Source organism: Oxyura jamaicensis, chromosome 15 (assembly GCF_011077185.1).
Source record: "Oxyura jamaicensis isolate SHBP4307 breed ruddy duck chromosome 15, BPBGC_Ojam_1.0, whole genome shotgun sequence".
NCBI lineage: Eukaryota > Metazoa > Chordata > Aves > Anseriformes > Anatidae > Oxyura > Oxyura jamaicensis.
In genome coordinates, this window is record NC_048907.1 from 931,080 (window position 1) to 944,602 (window position 13,523).

The 13,523-nt window shown below is 68.1% G+C and overlaps 2 protein-coding genes and 1 long non-coding RNA gene across 4 annotated transcripts; 1 reads left to right on the forward strand and 2 right to left on the reverse strand.

The window, feature by feature from the left end:
• Positions 1-1,189: 1,189 nt before the first annotated feature.
• LOC118174683 lies at positions 1,190-5,912 on the reverse strand. Of its 2 annotated transcripts, none has more exons than XR_004754733.1 (5): positions 5,747-5,912; positions 5,268-5,297; positions 3,798-3,878; positions 1,919-3,511; positions 1,190-1,854 (listed from the first exon to the last, which is right to left on the reverse strand). It is a non-coding gene; the product is annotated as an uncharacterized LOC118174683 (long non-coding RNA). The 2 variants fall into 2 exon arrangements; XR_004754732.1 differs by having other exon boundaries at positions 1,891-3,511.
• Positions 5,913-7,189: 1,277 nt separating this feature from the next.
• Positions 7,190-8,446, reverse strand: CRYBA4 (crystallin beta A4). The gene is made up of 5 exons (XM_035340168.1): positions 8,342-8,446; positions 8,100-8,218; positions 7,793-7,934; positions 7,532-7,674; positions 7,190-7,438 (listed from the first exon to the last, which is right to left on the reverse strand). The coding sequence occupies exons 1-5, from the start codon at positions 8,378-8,380 to the stop codon at positions 7,291-7,293; spliced, it is 591 nt and encodes a 196-aa protein (XP_035196059.1). The 5' UTR covers positions 8,381-8,446; the 3' UTR covers positions 7,190-7,290.
• Positions 8,447-10,481: 2,035 nt separating this feature from the next.
• On the forward strand, positions 10,482-12,989 carry CRYBB1 (crystallin beta B1). The gene is made up of 6 exons (XM_035340166.1): positions 10,482-10,671; positions 11,240-11,387; positions 11,678-11,796; positions 12,173-12,305; positions 12,421-12,563; positions 12,735-12,989. Exons 2-6 carry the CDS (start codon positions 11,259-11,261, stop codon positions 12,913-12,915), a joined length of 705 nt encoding a protein of 234 aa, XP_035196057.1. The 5' UTR covers positions 10,482-10,671; positions 11,240-11,258; the 3' UTR covers positions 12,916-12,989.
• The last annotated feature ends 534 nt before the right edge of the window (positions 12,990-13,523 follow it).

Here is a 13,523-nt window from a genome sequence, read left to right on the forward strand (position 1 = left end):
ATCAGCCCAAAAATTCCTCCTGACCCCGGTGTCGCTGAGGATGGGGGGCACAGTTAGTGGGTTAACACAGAGGCCGGCAGCCGCCTGCCCGCGGGTGCTTTGGCCACAGATTGCACACCCGAGGGGCTGGGGGCGCAGGACCATGGGGGGCAGCCAGAGCCCAGCGAGGTGTCCCCCCGCTGGGGGAGTGGGCTGCCAGCACAGAGCAGAGCCTGAGCAGAGCCTGAGCAGAGGCGGCAGCGGTGCTGAGCTGGCCGCGGGGGCTGCGCTGGGTGTGGGCGCCCTGACGGAGCACAGAGCTGCCAGCAGCTGGAGGCCGGCCAGCCACGGACACTCGGCTACCTCCGAAGTTCCCTGGCACCGGGTTAGTGAGCACAAGCAAAACCCCTGAGGATGGAGAAAGGGAGCAGCTGGAGCTGGGTGCTGGCCCTGCTGAGCGCACCCCCTCGCCCCCAGCGCCGTGCCTGCGGTGTCCTGCAGGGCTGCGTCCTGCCCCGCTGCTGCTGGCCATGCCCAACCGCACAGCGCTAGCCCGCGTGCCAAGCCAGGGGGGGCCTGAAGCCTCCACCTTGGCAGAGTCCGTGCCCGTTCAGGGGAAGTTTTACCTAATTGCAGGCCTATGGAAGCGAAGCAGGGGCTGCAGACCAGCCCCAGCATTAGCACTACCCTCACCCTGCCAGGCGGAGCGAGAGCAGAGTGCCTCTGGCTGGCTCATCACTGTCCCTGTCCTGTCCCTGTCCTGTCCCTGTCCCTGTCCCTGTCCCTGTCCCTGTCCCTGTCCTGTCCCTGTCCCTGCCCTGTCCCTGCCCTCTGGCCGTGTCGGTGGCTGGCAGATGCTCCAGGTACCAGCCCGTGCTCAGCCTCAGCCCTCGGTGCCCTGCGGTTAGTTAGGACCAGCTGCTGGCAACGGCTTCCCGCATGCAGCAAGGCAGGAGACGAACTGTGGAGAGACAAAGGGAGTGAAGAGAGCCCGGGAGCACCGATGCAGGGCGGCAGCACGAGGCCGTTCCCATGACAGCTGAACTGGTGCTGGGGGACTCGTGGCAATGATGCTGCTTGGGGGAATCTCTCCGCAAACGGGGCTTGCCGCACTCTTATGGCCATTACCAATTGCTGTTAACAGCTTTGGCGTTTTTCTATTTGCACTCGACATCTTTTCTTCATTTAGCCACGTGGTTTTCTCGGAAGACAAAAGGCCAATAGGGAAATTTGGAAAGCCCCGCAGCCCGAGCACTGTCCTCCACGAGGTTCCAGGGCAGCAGCGCTGCTGGGCAGCACCGGCGGCCACGAGTCCCCTGGGCAGGCAGGAGGCCGCCGTTCATGTGTCATGGTGAACAGCACCCGAGTTACGGTGCAGAGAACAGTTGTTAGTAGCAGTAGGGAAACAAGAACGGCAAGGTTAGTGCAGGCGGTTAGTGAAAGAAGCATGGCATCACCAGTCGCACTTAGAGAGCATACGAACTGCAAGAGAAATGAAGAGAAAAGCAGCGGCGATTAGTTTGTTTAATTCAGTTCAGGAATGTGTTAGTAACAGAGAGCCACTGGCTTAAAAAGGAACTGAAAAGCTTCTGCTGATAAAACCATTTCGGGCTGCCAGTCAGCAGCAGAACCCGCACGGGGCCCTGGGCATCGCCGTCCCGCTGCGGCAGCGAGCGGCCCTTCGGGGGGCTGCCTGCGGGCACCCTGCACTGCCCTGCGCTGCCCTGCACTGCCCTGTGCTGCCCACCCTGTGCTGCCCTGCACTGCCCACCCTGTGCTGCCCACCCTGTGCTGCCCTGTGCTGCCCACCCTGCTCTGCCCACCAGAGTGCCACGCTGCCCGGCCCTGCCCCTGCGTTCCCCCAGCCGTGCCGTGCTGCAGCACCCCCAGCACCCCCAGCACCCCCAGCACCCCCAGCACCCCGCAGCACCCCCAGCACCCCCAGCGCCCCACACCACCCCATACTTACCCAGCTTTTCCATTCCCCTTTAAGGACAGCGCGGGCTGCCCGTGGTTAGTGGGAGGCGAGGCAGGAGCGGTTAGTAGGGCATGCGCCGGGCTGGTTAGTGGGTTAGTTATCGCGAGGGGCCGGGGGCCCTGGTTAGTGTGCTAGTAATGGAGCAGAGCGCACGCATGCACAGCCTGGTTAGTCCCCCCGCGGCGAGGCAGTGCCCTCCTGGGTGACAGCTTCCTAGAGCAGGAGGCATTTCTGGGCTTTGCCTCTGGATCGAGGACTGGGAGGGTGTCAGCGGCTGGTTCGGCCCGCGCACCGTAACTCCTGAACGAATCGCTCTGCAGGACCTGCCGCTACCACCGTGACGGGGAGGCACAGCCCCCCCGAGCAGTGCTCCCCTGCAAGCCGTGGTGTCCAGCCCCGGCACCAGCAAGGATGAGACGGGCTCAGAAGGAGGCAGCCCCAGCAGCGCTGGGCCTTTGCCTCAGCATCGTGAGGCTCCGAGGGCAGGGGCACGCAGCAGAGGAAGCAGAGGAAGGGGACGGGTGACGGCACGGCGAGGGCACGGCACAGCCTGTGCTGGTGGTGCCTGCCTGGGCAGGGGCAGCTCTGCAAGGGCAGGGCTTCTGCAGAGGCACCCGCTGGGGTCTGCACCGAGCCTGCCAGCCCACGGAGGGAGGAGGAGGAGGGCTGGCAGAGAAAACCACGACTGGACCCGGGGAAAAGAGCCCTGGCACCGCATCCCCTCCCCATCAGAGGCCGCCTCTCGGTGGGGCCGGCTGCAGGAGCGGGCGCTGAGCATGTGCTGAGGAGAGAGACAAGGCTGGGCAGGGGCTCCCAGGCACCCTCTGCCCCTTGTGGCCTCCAGGTCCCCTCGTCCCACAGGGGCCGCGTGCCCCCTCGGGCCCTTCAGCTGCACGGATGTTGCAGCCGCGCACAGGGCACGCGTGGTGCTGCTGCCATCCCCGCGAGGGATGCGCTGAGCCCTGCTCCCCTCGGGGCCCCAGGCTGGTCCAGAATCCTGGCGGTTCCCCAACATACCCCCAGCGCAGAGCCAGGGCCCCGCCAGGACAAGGCAGCAGCGGTACTGGGCACTTGCAGGAAGCACCAGGACTTTGCCAGCAGACAGAGGGACGGGGCCAGGGTAGGTGTGGATGGCAGGGGGCCCTTCTGGCTCTGGCCACTGTGTCCTCGTGGGGAGCTGAACCAGCCCCTCGCCCGTCCCCTTCCCCCTTGTCTGTTACGCTCGGGGAGGGGGGCGGCTCTCATCCTGCCCATGCCCTCCCCGTTGCCCTGCACCAGCCGCAGCAGCAGGAGGAAAGGGGCCCCAGCACCTGGCAGGAGAGCGGCGCGCGGGCAGACCCGTGTCCTCAGGCACCGCCAGCGCCGTCTCCTTGGCTGTGTCCCCACGGCGGCCAGGCTCTCGCTGGGTGGCTCTGCGGGGCCGCACAGCTCCGGGGCCGGGCTGCTCCGGGGTCCTCGTGCTGGCAGCGATCACAGCTCCCTGTGCCCCGGCTCCCTCGGGCACAGTCAGCCCGGCCAGGCAAGAGCTGGGGCAGCGCCCCGGGGCTGGCGGTGCTGGGGGAGCAGAGATGCTGTTAGAGCCCTGGCAGCGTGGCAGCCGCCCCCTGCCCACCGTCGGGCACCCCTCGGCGATGCAGCCACCCCATGCAGCCTCGGGACGGGGTGAACCCACGGACCAAGCCCAGGGGGAACTGTGAGGGTCTTGCTCAGAGCAGCCCAGAGTGCAGGAGCGCACTGCAGCGGCACTGACCCATCCCAGGTCTCGGGGTGTGGGTGAGCACAGGGCTGCCACGGCCGGGCAGGTCTGAGGAACGTCCGTGTCCCCCCCCGGGGGTCCTACCTGTCGTCACCGGCTACACGAGCGCCGTGCAATGTCCCCTTGTCCTGCCTGGCTGCTCCGCCGCGGAGGCTGCGCAGGGGACTGTGTGTGAACAGACCTCAGTCAGTCATTAGCAGCTGCAAAAGAAAGCAACCAACGCAGCAAGAGAGCAAGGTGCAGCCCGGCGGGGGACACGGGCAGGATGCGAGCAGGGCAGCCCTGGCTCCGCGGGTCCCTGCGGCTCCCCAGGCCTGCAGGGTTAGACCCTGAAGGGGTGATCCCCTGCTCAGAACCCCCAACCCCTCAGATCCTGCAGGGCAGGGACGTGAGGCCTGTGCCGGGGAGATGCCAGGCCACCAGCCCTGCGCAGCTTCCCCCTCCTCGTGCTGGGTGCCCAAGGGGACAAGGAGCCGCCCAGGCAGAACGCAGCCAGAGCCACAGCTCAGCCCGGTGAAGCCCCCACCACGGCGCTGCCCTAAGGGACGTGTGGCAGTGCCCTGCAGTGAGGGGACCCCGTGCCCTGCAGGTGCCCCCAGACCCACGGCTGCACCCACGTCCCTCCTGCGGCACCTGGGCACTGCTGCAGGGGGGACAGGGGCCAGCAGAGCCTCGGGGCTCCTGGCCAGGGGCTGGGCACGGGGCACAGCGCCAGGTAGCCCACCCCAGGAGCCCACCCCAGCCCGGGCCAGCTCTGCCCAGGCTCTGGGTCTGCTTGGTGCTGAGCTGGGAGGTGCTGATGGGGCAGGGGGGACGTGGCTGCAGGCAGCTGCCTGCTCCCGGACGCCTCTGTGGGTCGGCAGGGAAGCACATCAGGGAGGCAGGAGGGGGAGGAAACCAATTTGGTGCCAATATTGCACCACGCGCTCCTGCTGTGCCACGGGCACTGGCACCTGGGTGTCCAGGCACAGCACCCGGGTTCACGGGCACGAAGCCCCCCGGAGGCAGGGGGGAGCCGGGGGACACGAGCTGTGCCACGGCAGGAGCGGGGAGGCAGCGGGCATGGTGCTCGAGCCCTGTAGGCACAGCACCGCGGTGCTGAGCGTGGTGGGCACGCCGCTGCCGCCCTCCTCCCCCTGCCCACAGCAGGACCCCCGGTCCCCCGCTCCCTGCGCCCCCTCCCAGCCCCAACACCCCCCCCTCCCTGTGTTGTGCCCGCTGCAGGGGTGCGGGGGGGGTCCTGCGGGGTCCTGCTGCAGGGGTTGGTTTCTGGGCGCCTCCCTGCTCCGGGGCGAGCTGTGCCCGCACACAAAGGGCGGTGAAACAATAGCGGCAGAAAATGGCTCCCCGAAAGCAGCGGCAGCATCTGCCATGAACTCTGCAGGGGAAGGGCTGCGCTGAGGCGCCTGGAGCTGGCCCCAGCCCCTCGGCTAAAGCCCCTGCCTAAAATCACCGGGTTTGGGAGAAAATGGTGGCTTCTAGACAAAGAAGTAAAGCATCGTTTTGGCTAACCTCCTTCCGGCAGCATTGAAAATTAGGCAAGAATCCATTTACCTGTCTCGAGCCCTATTCTTGATGAGGTTTCTGCAAAAAAAGCACACACGGACAGGCGGTGCCTGGGTTAGCGGTGCTGTTGGTACCGCGCTGCGGACCCGCGGCCGCCCCACCACGCACCGCTGCCAAGGCCCTAACAAAGGGGGGGGCAGCGGCGCTCCCGGCCCCGCCGCGCCGCTGAGGAGTTGGTGACTCGGCCCGGCTGTGCGTGGGGACGATTTATAGCCGGGGGGTGACAACGGGCCGGGGGGAGGCATTGCTGTGGGGGCAGGCGGCGAGGCAGTGCCTGGCCCCGCGCGCTGCCGGCCCCTGGGGAGCGGTGGCGCGGCCGCAGCTCTCCCTCCCGCTGCCACCCGGCCGTGGGTGCATGTGGGCATCGCGTCCCTGGGGGGGCTCCCGGGGCTGCACCCCCCCGGCACACAGCAGCACCCGGAGAGCAGCCAGGTTTCTGTCCAGAGAAAACCTACGGGCGGCTTTACCTGCTTTCCAGGCGGTGGCCGGGCTTGGGGACGGGCAGGCTCGGCACGCTCGTGGCCGCCGCACGGCTCCTTTGTGCTGGAGCCTTCCAGAGAGGATCCCTGAGCAAGACATCGCCAGGCAAACTCCTCCCCCCGCAGCCCCCGCCGCCGCCTCGGCCCTACCTCCGGCGCAGGAGGATGCTGCAGCTCCCGTTCGGTTTTCATACTGGAAATGCGGCCGAGTCACCTTCACCCCCCCACGGCCCCAGCCCATTTGGGCGTGGGACAAGGTGGCTCCGCGGCCCCCAGCAGCGTGGGGGGAGCCTGAAGCCCCCCAGCCCGTGCCTGGCAGGAGGGGGCTGCTGGAGAGGCACCCCAAGACCCTGCCCTTCGCACGACGGGTGTGGAGCACAGGCAGGTCTGCCTCTGCCCGAAGCCACCCGGAGCCCCCAGAGCCATCTGCAGCCACTGGAGCCTTGCATTGTTGTCCCAGGTCTCTGCAGGTCCCCGGGGGCTCAGCAGCACAGGAGCAGTCCCAGTGGCAGCTGCTCGTCCTGCTCCCAGCTGGGCTCCCCCCAGGCGTGGCACTGTCCCCACTGTCCCCACCGCCCCCGCTGCCCAGGGGCTGAGCCCCAGCTCCTCCACCCCGACGGCCCCGATGCCCTGGGGCAGCCGGAGGGTTTCACCCAGCCCAAGCCCAGCTGACCGCTCCTCTTCTGTTCTGCCCTTTTAATTATTATGTCCCGTGAGAATCCCTTCCCGGGGAAGCATTGTCTCCGATGGTGGTCTTTCTTTTGCAAATGTCAGGAAAGGGACATTTTATTCACATCAAACCTTTTTTTTTTTCTCCAGAGTGCTTCTGAAATGAGAAATATTCCCAAGGCAGCTTTTTCCTGCCCGTTTCCAGCTGCAGCTAGCCACCCTTTTCCTGCTTGCCAAAGAAGCGGTGATCGGCAGCGCGCTGGGAGGAGCAGCGGGGGCTGTGCTGCAGGGGGGTGCCGGGGTGTGGGGTGCATGGGGTGCAGGGGGGTGTGCATGGGAGCGGGGATGTGTCTGGGTGCAGGGTGGGTGCACGGCATGCTGCTGGGGCCTGCCAGACCCTGCGGTCCTTCATGGCTCGGCGGTGGCCGCAGTGTCCTCCTCCGCCTTGGTGGGGCCGCAGCCCTGCCCCAGCGCGGTGCTGGCAGAAGGGGGGAGGTCTGCGGGGCGGGGGGGACCTGGGGATCCCTGGGGGAGCCGAGGGACGGTCACTGCACCCCTCTGCTGCGTGAGCTGGGCGGGGGCCTTGCCTGCCTGTGACAGGGACGGGCGGACGGCTGTGCCACGGCAGGACAGGCTGACAGCCCCCTGTCCGTCCCTGCCCCTGCAGCGCCTGCCTGGGCACAGGGCACACCCACGGTGACGGAGCCGCTCGCCCACCGCGCTGCCCGCACGCCTCCCCCAAGCGTGAGCACTCCGCCTCGTACAACGGAGCTTTATTGAGCTTTGGTGCCGGCACCACGCCGGGCAGGCAGCGCCCGAGGGATGGGGACGGGGCCGGGGCCGGGTGGCTGCGGTGCGGGCGGTCACTGCTGGACCCTGCGGATGGACTGCACCTGGCCCGTCTGCGCGTGGGAGCCCCACTCCCGCACGTGCTTGTACTCGCCGGCACAGCTGTCGCTCTCCAGCAGGTACTGGAAGCCGCGGTACCCCGGGTACTGCGAGCAGACCCACCTGGAGCAGAAGGCAGCGTGTCTCAGGGCTGCTGGCACCGTGACGGGGCCAGAGACGCCTGGTGCCAAGGGTCCCGCCGCCCCCGGTACTCACGCGCCGGAGCAGACGAGGAAGGAGCCGACGGCGCTGCTGCCCCAGCCCAGGGCGGGCAGCGAGGGGCAGTCATCGCTCAGCTCCCCCCTCCTGCCCTGGAAGTTCTCCTGCTCGAACAGCATCAGCCGGCTGCGACGGCGGTCCTGCAGCGAGCGGGCACCGCGTGGGCAGGGCTGCTGCCGCCCCCTGCCCCCTGCCCCCTGCCCCCTGCCCATCTCGGTGGCCAGGAGCCGGCACAGCCCCGCGCCGGGCCCTACTCACGGCGCAGGCGATGGGGCGGAAGGAGCACATCCTGTCCACACGATAGGCGTTGCTGCCGCTCCACGCTTCCCAGCACGGGTACTCGCCGCGCTCCAGCACGAACTGCTGCCCCTGGAAGCCGCAGTGCTCGAAGCCTGCCCAGCTGACGGGGAGGTGGGGTGAGCGCCCCGCAGCACCCAGCGCCCCGCGGCACCCAGCGCCCCCAGCACCCACGGCAGCCCCTGGTGGGGATGGGGCCGCTCCCCATGGCTCGGGTGGCAAAGGGCACCCGGCACCTCTGGCCCCGCAGCCCCCGCCCCGCACTCACGCCCCGCTCTCGATCTTGAAGGAGCGGACGGTGCTGAAGCCGTGCTCCGGGGTGCTGTAGCAGTCGGCGGTGAACTCGTGCCTCTTGCCCTGGAAGAAGGGCTCGTCCCACACCACGATCTGGGGAGCAGGGGCGGATCAGAGGCTCTGCGGGCGCAGAGGCCCCCAGCAGATGCTGCGCCCCCGTGCCCAGGTGTCCGTGGGGCTCAGCCCGTGCCCCTGCTCCCCCCCGGCCTCCCGCACCTTCCAGAGACCGGAGGCCGTCCTGCGGCGCTGGCTCATGGTGGTTCCGCGCAGGAGCACAGGAGGCTGGTGCTGGCAGACCGCTGCCTGGAGCCGCTGCCTGGCCCCGGGGCCGTGCGTGGGGCCGCACTGTGCGGGGTGCGCGGGCAGAGCGAGGCCGAGGGGAGCTGTGCCCGGAGAGGTGGCGCGGCCGGCAGCCCTGGGGCAGGGTTTTTATAGCTCCAGACAGAGCCAGGCCGGGAGCATTACGGAAAGCCCTAACTCAGCACACGGCGGGAGGAGGGACCGGGCGGAACAAAGGCAGTGCTGCACAGAGGCTGATGAGTGGGGACACCACGAGTGACCCCAGACCTGTGGAGCCGGGGCATCGCCCTGGGCCTGCCCTGCTCCCCAGAGGAGCCCTTCACCTGCTCCAGGCTCTTCTGGGACCACGACCGGAGGCGTCCCTGCCTGCCTGCACCACGGGCAGGGAGCACCGGGGGTTTGTCGCGTGCGGTGCAGGGAGGCAGGCCGAAACACACCTACCTTCGTGTGCGGAGGTGCTTGCTGTCCGTGTCAGGGCAGAGCAGCTCTCCCCAAGGGCCAGGGCAGCTCTTTGCAGGTCAAGCACAAAGCAAAGCCACCGAGCATCACAACAAGCAGGCAGCGGGGGCACAGAAAAGCAGAGGGCAGATTCTCAAGGGTGTTAAGGGGTCCAAAGGCACAGGTCAGGATTTAGGGATCCCTGCAGCAGCCTCCTGCGGCTGTGCTCAGGGACCTGGGAAGAGCCCCACGGCCAAAGCAGCGTGGGGAAGCCCCCGGGAGCAGAGCTCAGCCCCTCCAGGCTTCAAAACGCCCCCGTCCGAAGGCTGCTGGGGCTGGCAGGGAGAAGCAGAAGCAGGAGAACGGGGGCTGCAGGGGGGGGGCAGCAGCTGCCGACCAGCGCTCGGGAGCCACAGGGTGGTTAAAAAAAAACACACCCTGGCTCTGAGAGGCAGGAAATGCAACTTAAAATACAAATACGTCTAACATGAAAATGAATGCAAATTGAAAGCCAAGAGCCAGGGGAGCTGGCTGCCCTGAGGGGAAGGAAGCTGCCCCCTGGGAGTGCCGGGAGGTAGCGGAGCACCACGAGCACCCGGCCGTGCTGCCGCGGGAACGCGGGGCGGTCGATAGAGCTGCAGGGAAGGGAGCGGTGATCGATAAATGCTTCTCGTTCGGCATTTTGGGAAGCATCCCCGATGGTGCAGCCGAGCCGCGTGGCTGCGAGTTAGCACTTCACCCCCGGGGGGAATGGGATGTCAGCCCTGAGCTCACCAAGCACACCGCGCTGGGCCAGCGCTGCTGCCACTGCGGCAGGAGCACCGCGAGCCTTTGGGGGGACGCGGAGGGAACAAGTGCCAGGGGTTCAAACGGCGAGCAGGACCACGGCTGGCAGGCGGAGAGCAGCTGCGGGGTGGCTCAGCCGCCACCAGCACCGCAGCTCAACACGCTCCCAGCACCCACATCCCCTCCACCTGCCTTGCTGGGGGCTGCAACCCAGCCTGGGGGTTGGAATCTCGCAGTGCGCCGCAGGAGCTGCAGGAAACGAGCAGGGCACGTGCTAAATGTGCTGAAAGCTCACTGACGAGTGGGGAGGGCACGCAGGGAGGGCGGGGGCTGGCCAGCTGGAACATCCTCAAAGGAGAACACTGGTTTTATGGACTGAGATATTCAGAAAGTGTCAGCTTTGATTGCACAGCACCTGGGGGGAAAGAACTCAGAAATGACTCTGCTGGCATCTTCAGGGCAGAGCAGTCAGGTGCTGGCCAGTACGGAGGTTGTTTAAAGCAAGATATGTTCAGAGGGGAAAGTCAGCAGTCAGGCTGACCCAGGGCAGGATTAATGCAACACCAGGCTGGGGAACCCGCAGGCGCTGCCCCCAGGGCTGAGCTCTCCCTGTGCCAAAAGCCCCGGGTCTGGGCCAGATGTGGGGCACGGGGCTGCTGCGCCATGCCCAGCCGTGGCGGTGCTGGAGCGGGTGCCAGTGCGGGTGCGTGGGGGCTATATATGCCCCACGCGGGGCCGCAGGTGCCAGCGGGCTGCAAAGTGGCACGGTCAGGCCTTCTGTTGTGCCGCGGGCACAAAGGAAAGTGCTGGGTTCAGCAGCTGGGCACGGGGCCGGGGAGAGGCTTCCAGCTCGGGCGCGCGGTGCGGGATGTGATGACTGGGCGGCCGCGCAGACACTGATGAGCTCGCACTTCCTTTGTGCGCCCGCCCGGGGTCTGCCCTTGCCAGGCTATAAAGTGGGGGCCCCGCTGCACCCCGAAACACAAGCCCGCTCACTCCAACAAGAAGCAGCAGCTGCCCAGGTAAGAGGACAAAGTCCCCGGGCTGCAGCACTCGCTCCAGCTGGTCCCGAGGGGGGAGAGAGAAACACAGGGGCTCCTTTGAGCCCAGCACCATGCCACTGATGGAGCGCCCCAAGCCCATCACAGAGCTCCAGCACCCTGCCACCCTCTGCGGGAGCTGCTGGACAAACCCAAACCACGGTGCCACCATCGGGGTACCCTCGGGAGGTCCACAGACAAGGGGGGGGGGGGGGGGGGGTGCCTTGCCCACCCCACGCAGGCCCATGTGGGACAGCCCCAGTGCAGGACCAGCCCTGGGGAGGGCAGGGACTGGGAGCAGGGAGCTCAGGGCACCCCTGCACGGTGAGACCATGCTTGGGGCTCTCTGGCCGCAGAAGGGGAGTGTGGTGAGTTCCACCTCCCACTGCCCAGGCAGGACCTGCTGCCTCTGCCCGACCTGCCTTGGGGAGCCCCCAGCTCCTCGCCCCATGGCGGTGCCCCTCCCCACCCCAGTGCCACCATCCCTGGGGCTGGGTGGGGTGTCCCATAGCTGTGTCCCCCCTAACCTGGGGTTGGTGCCTGCTCCCAGACCTGAGCTGACCACCGCGATGTCTGAGACCACAAAAACTGCCGCTGCAGAGGACAAGGAGAAGGCAGCCCCAGCGCCGGCTCCATCCTCCGACCCCGCGCCCGTCACCAACAGCAAGGGCGAAGAGCCCACTGCAGAAGCTTTCCGGGTAAGCGGGGCTGGGGACGAGGGGTGAGGCGTGCGGGTGCCCTGTGACAGCTCAGACACAGGGGGCACGGTGTGGGTGCAGCTCCTGGCCCCACAGCTCCATCCCAGCCCGGCTGCAGCCACCACGGGGGCACCAGCATGGGGACACCCAGCATTGCCGCAGCTCCCAGAGCAGGGAGCGGCTGTCGGGGGGGGGAACCTCGGTGTACTCAGGCGGTGGGACACGCGTGCAGGATCCGTGCTGGGACATGCAGCCCCATGCCCTGCCCAAGCCCTTCCCTCTGCCCCCAGATCATCGTCTTCGAGCAGGAGAACTTCCAGGGCAGGCAGATGGAGTTCACCGCCGAGTGCCTGAACCTGGCCGACTGCGGCTTCGACCGGGTGCGCAGCGTCATTGTCAGCTCTGGACCGTGAGTGACCCTGCCCCGGAGAGACCCATGCCCATGGGGATGCCGTGGCTCAGGGGCGTGCTGGGCGCAGGGCGATGCGTGGGCATCTCCTGCACACACACACACACCACCTGCCTCCCCGGTGACAAGGGCAGTGGGTGCGGGGTTGGCTGTCGGGCCATTTGTGGAGCCGAGCAGCGGTCGCTGTGCCCAGGGGTGTGAGCTCCTGTCCCCCACAGGGGCTGGGAGAAAGGCGGGCGCAGGGTGGTGGGCTCGGTCCCAGCACCCACGGATATTTCGGGTGCTGGGAGCCCAGCTCAGCCGCCCCACGGGCTGGTGGAGCAGGAGAGGAGCTGCCGCACCCTGACCCCTCGCGCCGCCCTGCCCCTCTCCCCAGCTGGGTGGCCTACGAGCAAGCCAACATGCGCGGGGAGATGTTTGTCCTGGAGAAGGGCGAGTACCCTCGCTGGGACACCTGGTCCAGCAGCTACCGCAGCGACTGCTTCATGTCCATGCGTCCCATCAGGATGGTGAGTGGCCCGCAACAGGAGGCGGCTCCAGCTGGGGCTAGGTCCATGCCGCGCGGTGCCTTGTCGCTGTGAGCGCCGGCCGCCCAGCCCAGCGCCTCCCCGCTGTCCTCCCCAGGAGGCTGAGGACCACAAAATCTCCCTGTACGAGTCTGCTGACTTCAAGGGCAACAAGATGGACATCCAGGAGGACGACGTGCCCAGCCTCTGGGCTTACGGCTTCTGCGACCGCGTGGGCAGCGTGAAGGTGCCCAGTGGAACGTAAGCCAGGCTGCGGCTCCCCCAGGGCCCTGGGCAGCCGGTGGTGCCGTGCTGCTTCATGGTGGGGACATCAGCCGGTGGGTTCGCAGCTCGTGGCCGGGGTCCGGCACCGAGCAGGGGCCCGGCGGTGCCCACCAGCCCCGCTCACCCCCGTGTGCTCTCTCCCTGCAGCTGGGTCGGGTACCAGTACCCGGGGTACCGAGGCTACCAGTACCTCTTTGAGACCGGGGACTTCAGGCACTGGAACGACTGGCACGCCTTCCAGCCGCAGCTGCAGTCCATCCGCCGCGTCAGGGACATGCAGTGGGAGCAGAGGGGCGCCCGCCCCGGCCCCAACGCCCCCTCCGACTGAGCACCCCCAAGGCGGGCATCCCCGGCCCCGCGTGGTGCTGAGCGGAGCCTGCCCCGGGAGCAATAAAGAGTGAGACGGTGCAGGTGGTGCCGAGGGGTAGCGCCAGGGGAGCTGGGTGCTGGGTGCCGCCTGCTGGGTGCTGCGATGGGCGTGCAGGGTGCCATGAGCCCGGTGCTGCACGCAGGGCGCTGGGTGCTGCCTGCGCCCCCCGCCCCGCACACGCGTGGCCACTTGTGCACGGCATTTCCACGCTCACACACACACGCGGGGCACAAGCGCCCCCCGGGGAGCACGAGCACGGCACGGGCATGCAGGGGGAGGGCGGGCGGCGGGGCCGGGCCAGCAGCCGGTGCCCGTGCCCGTGCTCGTTCCTGTACCTGTGCCCGTCCCCGTTCCCGTCCCCACACCCGTGCCCGTTCCCATGCCCACGCCCGTGCCCGCGCCCACCCCCGCGCCCGTTCCCGTTCCCGCGCCCCCCCCCCCCGCCGCAGGACGCATGCGCAGCGGGGCGGCGCGGGGATCCCGGCCCCTCGTGCGCGTGACGTCGCCGCGCCCCCGCCGCTCCGCGCCGCCGGCGGCACCGGGACCGACACCGGTGAGTGGGGGGG